At 34.3% G+C, this 12,480-nt stretch overlaps 1 protein-coding gene across 1 annotated transcript; it reads right to left on the minus strand.

Moving 5' to 3' along the window:
- Positions 1 to 8,733: 8,733 nt before the first annotated feature.
- On the minus strand, positions 8,734 to 9,464 carry LOC133337127 (uncharacterized; the record flags this gene model as incomplete). The annotated part of the gene is made up of 2 exons (XM_061545387.1): positions 8,734 to 9,088; positions 9,305 to 9,464. Coding segments are annotated over 2 exons (515 nt in total), but the record flags the coding sequence as incomplete, so codon positions are not given.
- Positions 9,465 to 12,480: the final 3,016 nt, after the last annotated feature.

Raw genomic sequence — 12,480 nt, forward strand, 5'->3', positions numbered from 1 at the left:
AATTTAATTCCCAATTTGGAGACTCCAACTCTATCTATTCACCTAAATCCTACTTTCCAAATTTCAGAATTCTAGCTCTTCGCGTTCGCCTAATACAGAGGGTACCATATTTGGTACATTTCGTACCCTTCTAATTCGAATTTCCAAAAACCCAGCCTTATCTTACGCATACACGCCTAGACACCAACAACAACCCACACTCAAAATTTCAAGCTTCTAGCTTCAGCCGTTTCGTCTGGGCGATGATCTGTCAGTCACTCACTCACTTAACTCTAAGCTCTTTTATATATATAGATAGGACTTTATTTAACATGCATCGGAATGTCCGATTTGTTTAATGAATTCGGTAAAATGTACCGAATTTTCTTTTTGTTCACTTTAACACCCTGTAACTCACAACTGAATGCACCAAACCAAAAACCGCAAAATAAGTCTCCAAATACATATGTGCAAAGTTACAATTCTTCAATATAATGAACCTTCATTTCCCAGCTGCTTTGGAAATTTCAAATCGGAAATGGGTGGCGGGTTCCCTTAATAAAAAAAATTGAATGTAAACATGACCTACAGTTTTTATATCTATTTCTAGTGAATATATGATACATTTTTAAGACTTCGGTGTCATATTGAATTCCAAAAGATGTGAAACAAATTTTTTAGGAATTTTCCACTTTTATTATAATGCAAAAAAAAATATTTATTTAATCTTAAATCTAAAAATCCAAGTACTTCTTGATAACAATCGGTAAAAATTAATTGCTATGCTATCTATTGCCGATATATTTTTCAATTGGTAAAAAACCTGCAGTTGTTGCCAATATGTGTGTCAACTACGCAATCTTCAAAATATATATTAAAAAAGATAAGAAGTGCTTTAATAAATATTTCTGTAGAAATATCGCGACGTAAATCTAGATTTATTTTATTAAAATTTAAAACAAATGCCAATTTTACAGTTTAGATTTCTACACATTTGTATATATAAAAAATAATAATGACAACAAAAACAATAAAACACATTTTAGTAAAATCAAACAAAAAAAAAACAAAGAATATTTGCAGACTCATTAGAGGGTGAATAAATATTCCCAAAAATGTATCACATGTTTATCATATGCCAATTCCAAAAATAAAAATGTTCGCTAATTTATTCCTACAAGTCTTCAGATGGGAAAAAATTGTTGAAACTTTCATGTTAATATCGTTCCAGAATGAATTGATGTATTCTGGGTTATCCACATTTTTAATTCTTGTTGAACCCTCTAAATACCTATTAAGACATTGAATGGAACATGTGGCTAGAGCTATACAAAATATCCAAAATGCGATTGGTCCTATATATTGAAGCTATGCCAGAAGTAAGCGAGATGTACAGAAGTAAGAATGAAGTCCTAAAATTCTATCAACGGGTAAAACACCAATCCGAAGCCTTTGGCGCAGGCACATCCTCCTGTAGAGATAAAGAAGGAAATCTGGTGACAGAAGGAGCATTTTGAAAAACTTCAGGTATCAAATAGTAGGAATGAAGTGGATACCCCAGAATCAATAATAGATGACGGTATAGAGTGTATACCACCTAGCCAAGATGAAGTCAGAATATCAATCAATCGGCTGAAGAATATTAAAGCAGCAGGCGCCGATGGGTTACAAGCCGAACTATTCAAGACTGGTGGTCAGATGCTGGTAAGGAGCATGCACAAGCTGATTAGTACAATTTGGCTTGAAGAATGCATGCCCAATGATTGGAACCTCAGCATCCTGTGTACCGTGCACAAAAAAGGAGACAAGACGATATGTGTCAACTATAGAGGAATAAGTCTCCTTCTCATCGCATATTAAGTGCTATCCAGCGTACTGTGTGAACGACTGAAGCCAATGGTCAATGACATTATTGGCCCATACCAATGTGGCTTCAGACCTGGCAAATCCACAATTGACCAGATTTTCACTCTGCGCCAAATCCTGGAAAAAACCCACGAAAAACACATAGACACATTCCACCTATTCGTCGACTATAAAGCCGCTATCAACAGCCCTATCCGTTCAGAGGAGTATAAAGCCATGTCTGCGTTTAGCATTTCTGCAAAATTAATGCAGGATAACTTTAACAGGCACAAGATCAGCAGTTAAAGTCGGAAAGGATCTCTCGGAGGTGATAGTTTGTCGTGTGACCTTTTTAACATCCTCATACGAGAGGCAAAAGTGAACAGAAATGGCACTCTGTACACCAAACAACACATGTTACTCGCCTACGCCGATGACATCGACATAATGGGTCGAACATTCAGAGCCTTAACAGCCACCTTTGAACAAATTGAGAAGGAGTCTGCCAAAGTGGGTATGGCAGTAAACGGTGAGAAGACCAAACTGATGGTATCAACGCGCAAGACGTCCAGTAGACTTGGACTAACTGTGGATCTTGAGAACTACAGCTTCGAGGTAGTCAAAGATTTAATATACCTTGGTATCGCCATAAATAAAACGAATGACATCAGCTTTGAAATTCGGAGAAGGATAGTGATGGCCAGCCGATGCTATTATGTTCTGAGCAAACAACTCAAAAGCAGGGCCACCTCCCGCCAGACCAAACTCAAACACTACAAGACGCTGATACTACCCGTACTGTTATACGCATCTGAAGCATGTGTACTTACGCAAGCAGATGAGGCAGACCTTGGAGTGATTGAGAGAAAAATTCTCAGAAAGATCTATGGGCCGATCTGCGTTGACGGTGAATATCGCCGTCGAATGAACCATGAGTTGTACCAGCTATTCTCGGACATCGACATTGTTAGACATATTGAGCTGCAGATGCCCCAGCCCAGATGCCATATAAAAGCGAACCAGTTGATGCTTGACCTTCGCAGAAGGGGAAGGTCAAGAATACGTTAGAAAGATCGCCGAAAATTTTTCAAATTGGAAAAACGACACGCCTGGAAATCTTTTCTAAGCTCGGCTTATGGAACGAAAGTTCTGTCACAATAAAATTTTTTGATTAGACGCACATCTATGGAAACCAATGAAAAAATTCGGAAGTCTTTTGCGATTGGCCACTTTTCAATCCACATTTGATTTATTTAGACATATTAATAGAATTGCAGGCTCTTTAGAGGGTGAATAAATATTCTCAAAATGTATCATATGACAATTCCAAAAATATCGCCAATTTATTTTTAAATTTACAGATATTTTTCCATCTGTAAATTTAAATGGGTTACACACATTTTTAAATAATTTTCAACCCCCTAATAAATTTATTAATTAATAGACTAACGATTTTGATTCCTTTCAAATTCTATTCAAATAGATAAGATCAAAAAATCACACAATATAACAATTGTCAATAATTTTGAAACATCCTATTTCATACACAAATTGAATAAGACTATTATATTTAATTTTTTCGTAGTAATTTTCCTACCAAAAATTAAAATCCCAAATATCATTATATAAATATTTAACTGCGAAATCGTGAAATTCTAGCTAAATTACCGTAAAATATTTTATTGCCTCATCACCCTATTGAATATTTATATTTTTTTTAATTTTTTTTTTTGTCCAATAAACGATGTGCATTTCGCATTTCTAACATAGATTTGGCAAGTTCACGTGTTTTTATAGTCACAAACGAGTTTTACTACTATATTATTTTGCTAATTTGAAAGGGTTTGTATTTGCATTCAAATATTAATATAAACATTGTGTTGAATGGAACAAATTCCAAACTTTAGTGAAATTGAATACTGACGTTGATTTCAAGATTTCAACAGCTTTATATTAAAGTTCAAGCTAATAGAAGAACAGTGCAGCAATTGAGTCCATCGCTACAAAAATTGCATTTATGAAATTTATGAAGTTTTTAATTGATTGATAAAATGCATTTAGTGCTTTAAAACATCTAAATCGAGTCTAAACCAGTGAGCGGAGCAGTATTGTCGGACGGGGCAGACCATACGATACCCTACACAACTACCACGGAACTCAAACCTTCTGCAGATTTTTATTCGGAGCCTGGGAAATATTTCGTGATATTCGCACCCTCTTGCCTGGTTAGAGGTCAATAGCACCTCTTCCTTACACTGACATATTTTCCGAATATTACTAATATTCAGTACAGCCCTTCCATTTACTTGTCCAGATTCCCTTCACGGGGAGTTGTGTTGTTATGTTCGGCTTATAATTGTGGTCTATATATCGAATCGGAAAAACACAAAAAATTAAGTTTTCGGCCCACTTCATCCAAAAATTATAATCTGATCATCACCGTCCTTGTCCTTGACCATAACTGAAACCTCATGGACAATTTCAAAACGATCAAAGTTATATTTTCTCCATCTAGTGTGGTAATGGGTTGCTAACTAATATCTGAGTACGTAAGCACCTGTAAATATTTATGTGTAACTCACACATCCGAGTACATACGACAATATAATTAGTATCAGTTTAAAGGTCAACCACTCCTCTTGGATATTATGCCAACTTCTCGGGTCTATCTCCTTCAGGAGTAAATGTATACGCCATAAAAATATTGACCGATCTTTATCAAAATCTCCATGTAAAAATTCACATTGTTTGGACCATAATTGCGGCCACTGGAGCGACCAGAAAAAAAATTAAGTATTTGTTCCATTTCTTCCCCTAAATATTAACCGATCAAAACAATAAGGGTCTTCATTGGCCAGAACCCATACTACAAGCAAAATTTCGTGAAGATTGGTCCATAAATGTGGCCTGTATCGTGTTTCAAAATATAATGGACAGACGGACGGACACACATGTCTAGATCGACTCAGCTAGTCGAGATATGATGATCGGTATACTTAAAGATTGGTCTAGGACCAATATTTCGCGGCGATACAAGCTCTTGGGGCTGCACAAAGCTATAATACCCTGACAACATAGTTGTGTAGGGTATAAAAACAAGAGACCCATAATTACGAATGAAATGTGGTCACAATGAGTAATGTAGAGTTGAAGATAAAAACACAGCAAGATTTTGGGGGGTGGAATCCAGAAGAACAAATTTGCCATAGGTCAAGTTTTTAAGTTAGGGGGTAATTATTTTTTATTGTAACTCTAAAATTTATGTAGAGAAATAGTTATATCTTTCTTTGAAGTTATTGCAGGTTATTTTTGAGATATGTCTTCAGCAAAATCGAATGAGGAATATTTTTGGAAAACATATGCTACTTATATCTCGCGTTTTTATGGGCCTTTTCCGTCCTTATTTTCTTAAACCTAAACCTAACCTAAATACCACAAGATTTCTGACTTCCAAAATATGACACTCATCTCAAAATTATTGAACGGAGTCCCCCATAAGAATTTTTCACAACCCCATACCAAGATCTTGGTTTTGTGTCACCGTGTCATTAGGATTTTGTGTTTCTATACAAATGGCCTGGAGTGTCTGCTATTTAATGTTGCATTGTATTTAATATTAATAGCATGAAGGGCCGACATTTAAGCGTGAAACACTCTAGATACGCATTACAAAATATGAAGACAATTTTATAACGTTTTTTTCACAATATGCCTGTATGTATGTTGACAAAATTGTTACTGTTTTTATCGGCATAAATAAAATAAAAAAGTTGTAAAACAATAAAGAGACAGACTGACACCAAGAAGTCAATGACATTTCAAACTCCTTTCCACATACAATCCCAAAGATATGGGCATAGAGTAGTTATCTTTCTGTAAATGCTGGCAGGGTGGTGTATTAAAAACAATACAAGTCTATATGAACAATGTTTATATATAGTGTAATTAAAAAATGAAATGTAGTAAGGAAATTCAATTAATTAATAGGAAATATGTTGCACTCTTAGCGACACTCTTCTGCAACATTTTCAATTTGCGGGATTTTAAATAAACGAAAATACAGTGAAATTGACAATTCGATTTCTAACCACTGTTTACAAAATTCTCCTACTCCCTATCATTCCAAATCATAGTAACTTATCGTTAAAATCGAGATATATATCGCAATTTGCACATGCATTGCTATTACTCCTAGCATGTTTCACGATTAGTTATTCCCATATAATGGAGCCGCTAATTTTCGATATTTTGTATGTTATAGCCGGATTTCCTTATTAAAGTGGCTGTAATTTGCCATTTCTGGTTCTTGGAGGTTAAGATATTTCTATGCATATGTTTAACAATATAGGTTAACTTTTGTCACAGCTCGTATATAAAGGTTCTGCTCCATTTTTTGGTAGTTTTAAGGTTTAGCCTCATTTCCTCACCAAATTTGCTGTAATTTCTAATATTCCGAGTTTTTGGTTTAAACATATCCATCCAGAATATTATACACCGAAAAAAACAACTTTGGACTATGACACAGAAAATTCTTTGTAGGCTTAATTGTTTCTATTTTGAATTTATGTTTTCGTTACACTTACATATAGATTACATGTTCTGCGTCATTAGAAGAACCATATACAATGTTGAACAGTCGGTAGGACTTGTTCTTCGTATCAATTCGTCTTATATATATATATCGAAATAATTTGGAAAATACATATGCGAATTGTGTAACACCAATGCAGAGGTCTGAAATAAAGAAACAATGGAATGCAAAACTAGTCACAATTGAGTGAGTGGAAAGTCGTTTGTGGTTTGCAACAGAAACAGTAGTCAAATAAATAGTTGAAAAAATAACGAACATTAAGTTAGGGGAGAGGCGGAGATCGATGCCAAAACAAAACACAGCCGAACAATGAATGGTGGTTGTGTTTTTTCCTGAGGAATACATTTGTTTTTGTCAAAATAGAGAGAAATTTTTATTTGCATTTTTCCAATGAAGTGGCTGTAATATCGAATAGTGGTATCTGGGAGGGTGAGCAAAATCTTCGATATAGGTGAATGGGCCCAAATAAATGTCAAGGTATTTTGAAGGTTTTAACTGAATTTGCTCATCGAAGTGAGTGTATGTTAATATTCCGGGTTTTTGGTGGAAAGACAAAATATTTTCGTAGAAAATTTGTATATAGGACCTCCACATAAAGATCTTGCAATTTCCCCCCAAAGGGACTGTATTTTGGCAGGTTCTTGAAAGGTGAACAATACATTTGCATAAAGTTTTTGTCATAGCCACTTATAAAGGTTCCGCCTGCTTCCGGTATTTTAGAAGCATTCTCACACCCACGTGAATATAATTTGGCATTACAGATTCCAGATGAATGAACTATTTCTTCCCAAGAAATGTTAAGTTCACTTATTTGGCCCAATGACGAACCCTATTGAAATTGGGAAAATCGGTTCAGATTTAGATATAGCTCCCATATATATTTTCGTCCGATTTAAGGTAAATGGTGTACCAAAGTCCCTTAATATCTTCCGGTTTGCACGAAATTTGGCACAACGTAATGAATTAGGTCTAGAATGATGTGTGTTAAGTTTCCTGAAATCGGTTCAGATTTAGATATAGCTTCTATATCTGACCAAATGAAAAATTTAGTATCGGTTGTAGAATGGCATGTTTATGGATCCAATTTCATTTTACTGGTACTTTGAAAATGCGACTTCTGTTAGGATTCATCTGTTGAATATACCCAAAGTGGTGAAGGGTATCATATAGTCCGCCCGGTCCGACTTTACTACTTTCCTTACTGGTTTTCTGTATGTTGATGGTCCTATCAAAGTTTTATTTGCTGAGTGACTGTAATAACTGGATTCTCGAAGTTAGAATGGATTAGATTAGTCTCGAGTTTAAAATGTAAGATGCATAGCTCCCATTTATAGTTTCATTCGGTTTCATGTAAATGTTACACCAAAGACTCCAGGGTTTTCCGATTAACAGAAAATTTTGGATAGACTTCTGAATTAGGTACAGAATGATGGATGTCAAGTTTGCTTTGGATCCGTACATATGTCAACGTAGATTTCATATATAATTTCCGCTGATTTCATGCAAATAATCTACCAGGCGACGTACCACATTTATATATATACCCAAAGTATTTAGGGTATCACGCAGTCGATCATTTTGATCCTTTTCTTATTGATTTTATAACTCATGTAATTACTTTTAAAATTTAGGTTTATAAAACAATATACCCATAGTTAACAGAATTTATAATTATTTTTTAATTTCTTTTTTTGAAATATAATAACCATTTGGTAGTCCATGATTTATTTTTCATTAAAAAAAATAATAAAAACATAAACAAATGATTTGAACGTAATAAGTATATGTATGTACATAAATATAAGTATATATAAGCTATCTAGAACTTATAATTAATTAATGACAATGGATATTCTTTTGATTCCAAATTTCACAGAGGAGATATAAACGACGATTGCATCTTTTTCAAAAAATGAATTTCTTAAAAGTAAAAATAATAACGGCACAAACAAAAACGAAAAACTTAATCTTTGGCATAAAAACAAATGTTACAGCTAAGAGACTTAGTTTTTTTCTTTTTTTAAATTTTAATACAGTTGAGGTTACAGTTTTACATTTTAATATTAAATGTTAATTATTTAATAAAATTCCTAGAAATATAAGATTGCTACCATGTGGCAGTTGCCAGCACATTAAGGTTGTGTTATTGTTGTGATACATGTTTCAGTACATCTTCGATATGTTATTAAGTCTTTTTGTTTTAAAGTTTCTTGTTTCTTTTTTTAAGTATACATAATTAATATATTTTTTTAATAAAAATACAAAAAATAATACTTTCTTATTGGAATTTTGGAATTGTGGTTTTGAATTGTTCGGCCTCAGCTCAAATAGAATTTAACCTTTAAATGTGGTGTGGCATTGCCAGGTGTATTCTGGCCACTGCCACCATTACTTGTACAATTGCTTCGGGGCAAAAACGGTGTAGATTCATTATTACCTTCCAAACGTCGCAGCAGACGATCCTGATCAGATTCCTTGGGTGTGGTTGGCATATCCCGTTTGGGTGAGTGTATTCCAGCCAAATTTGGTTTCGTACTGATACGATTCAATTTGGTCGGTTGATGATCCTGGAATATCTGCGAATTGGCAAAGACCGCAAGTATCTCCGGTCCCAGCATTGGTACATTTGTTTGTGTTTCTCGGCGATAATCTTCTTCGTGAATTTTGGCATTACTGTGTAAATAATTTATTCAAATAATCGAAATGTTAAAAAGAAATCAATGGTATAAACAAATTAATTAATACGATTGTGATGGTGGTGGAGGTCATGGAAACAAACAAATGTGAAGAAGAAAATCAAATGTGGTGAGTGGATAAATTGAAGTAATAATTAAATTAAGATAACTCATTTTTGTTGCGGTTCGGTGTGTGTACAATTTCCATTATTACCTGAATAGTCCCGATGAATGCCCTCGTCGCAGTGGCTGATCAATAATAATTGAGGGTACTCTGGTCACATTGTTGTTGTCCGCAGGTTGTATGCGTCCCAAGACACTGCCATTCTTTTTGGAGGCAAGATATTCTTCATCTTCGTCGGGATTATAATTGGCTGAAATTGGAAGAAATTAACAAATAATTTTATATTTGAATTAACAATTATATCAAGGGCGATGATTGACGAATGTTTTTTGCAATATATCTTTATGACTCTTATATAAAGTTTTTTTTTGTTTGTTTGGATAGTATTGTTATATTATATGTGTCGATTAGACAGACAAATGCTGTGTCAGAGATGGGAATTTATAATCGATTTAAAATTGCATCAGATATTTTGATTTTGGTGTTTTACAGACTTTGTCTGTGGCAATATTTTCCCTCGTTAAAACCCTTATACCAATTACTTAATGTCGAACTAAATTAAGAGGTGAATATTTTGAAGCGTTTGGAACAATATTTACCCAGTAAGTAGTAAAGTCGGACGGGGCCGACTATATTATACCCTTCACCACTTTGGGTATATTCAACAGATGAATCCTAACATAAGTCGTATTTTTAAAGGACCAGTAAAATGAAATTGGATCAACAAACATGTCATTCTGCAACCTAGTATCAATTTTTCAGTTGGTCAGATATTGAAGCTATATCTAAATCTTAACCGATTTCAGGAAACTTAACACACATCATTCTAGACCTAATTCATTACGCTGTGCCAAATATCGTGGATACGGAAAGATATTAAGGGACTTTGGTACACCATTTAACTTAAATCGGACGAAATTATATATGGGAGCTACATCTAAATTTGAACCGATTTTCAGGAAACTTAACACACATCATTCTATACCTAATTCATTACGCTGTGTCAAATTTCGTGCAAATCGAAAGATATAAATCGGACGAAAATATATATGGGAGCTATATCTAAATCTGAACCGATTTTCAGGAATCTTAACACACATCATTCTAGACCTTATTCATTACGCTGTGCCAAATATCGTGCAAATCGAAAGATATATAGGGACTTTGGTGCATATAAAAATATATGGGAGCTATACGTAAATCTGAACCGATTTTCAGGAAACTTAACTCACATCATTCTAGTCCTGATTCATTATGCTGTGCCAAATTTCGTGCAAATCGAAAGATATGTAGGGACTTTGGTGCACCAAATACATTAATTCGGACGAAAATATGTATGGGAGCTATATCTAAATCTGAAACGATTTTCAGGAAACTTAACACACATCATTCTAGACCTAATTCATTACGCTATGCCAAATTTCGTGCAAATCGAGAGATATATAGGGACTTTGGTGCACCATTTACATTAAATCGGACGAAAATATATTGGGAGCTATATCCAAATCTGAGTCGATTTTTCCCAATTACAGTAGGGTTCGTCCTTGGGCCAAATAAGTGACCTATGCCAAATTTCATCCAAATCGGATCATAAATGCGACCTGTACTTTGTTCACAAAAATACATGGACGGACGGACATGCGTAAATAGACTCAGAAAATGATTCTATGCATATTCTCAAAAGGAACCATGTGTCTATCTCGTTTCCTTTTGCCTGTTACAAACATATGCACAAAGAAAAATACCCTGTACCACAGTGTGGTGAAGGGTATAAAAACTAAAATACTTCCCATTCTAAAATACTTCAAGTGCAAAATGTAGACTGCCTTATGACAACTATTACTCATACGACATATATAACAACATAAATAAAAAAATTCCTCCAGCCAAAGGGTATTTCAAATGTTCCCTCGAATATTCTATATCAATCAACTGAATGACATTGCCAGTCATTACTTTTTTATTTTATTGCCATTCACACTATGTTGAGATAAGATGGCAAATTTCAACAATTTTAAATTCCTTATTTTATTATATTGGAAACAATATATCCCCGCATAGTGTTAAAAATGTCTATATTGTTTCATGTTATATATCTTACGAGATAAGATTCGCATTTCAATATGGTAAAATTCGCATTTCAAAATAATATTGAATGTTTTGCATATAAATTATCTACTACCACCATAGGGGCATCGAATGAATAATTACAGCTTTCTTCATTTTAATGCGTAATACCACCATATTGCGATAACAATGATATATCATAGCTAGGAAATTTTACAATGTGTCTCATTGTTTTCTTCTTTTGGTGTTGTGTTTTTTATACACTGCAATCAATATATGATTAATGTGGGGAATAATGTAATGTTATCGTAAATATGTACGATGAGAAGTCAATGAAATGCAATAAAAATAACATTACTACGCATACAGATCGATGTGATCATGTTTCGTAAAATTGTCTATCGTTTATATACAATTTTATTCTGAGACTATAAAAAATAATTCTTTATTGGAGGCAACAGATTTTGATTTACCTATGTCTACTTGTCCTATTACAATCATGTTTAAGTTTAACACACATAGATAAGATTCTGAAATACGTCAAAATATTGTTTTTATATTTTTATACTCCCAATTAGCAGTACCTTCCGATTTGACGTACATCGAAGACTTTATTATTATAGTTTACATCGCACTGTGGTACAGTTAATAGCAAGTTTGTACTATTGGATGAGATATTTAGAAGAACACAAATGGCCCATAAATATGTGTGTCGATTTATGTATATCTGATCCACTATACATTTAAATTTATAAACGAAGGCATATCCCATTTGTAGTCCAGTATAAAACAAATTCGACGACGGCATGAGGCTGATTGACTTCGCGGCGGCAAAAACATGGTTGGTAGCAGCACCAGACTCAACCATCTCGATATACGCAAGGCCATCTGGCTTTTCCCGATCATCAAATAATTTATACGGAAGGCATTCATCAAGTGTTTTAGACGTTCGATCAATTCGAGAAGCAAATATCTATTCGGGCCATTACCGTGTAGCAGCCAAGGTTCGCACTCGACAAAATGTGGCAGCAAAGGTGCTACCTAACCCAACACGGAAACTCGACTTCGAAAAGCTGCAAACACATCAGATAACATAGTTCTACACATCCATCCATAACCCGAGAGAGGCATGCGCAAAGATTGGAACTTGAGTATTCTACTATCTAAACAAAACAAATGACATCCGTTTTGAGCTTCGA

This window comes from Musca vetustissima, unplaced genomic scaffold (genome assembly GCF_032173495.1).
Source record: "Musca vetustissima isolate MV318-11 ecotype Yass unplaced genomic scaffold, APGP_CSIRO_Mvet_v1 utg415638, whole genome shotgun sequence".
Taxonomy (NCBI): Eukaryota; Metazoa; Arthropoda; class Insecta; order Diptera; family Muscidae; genus Musca; species Musca vetustissima.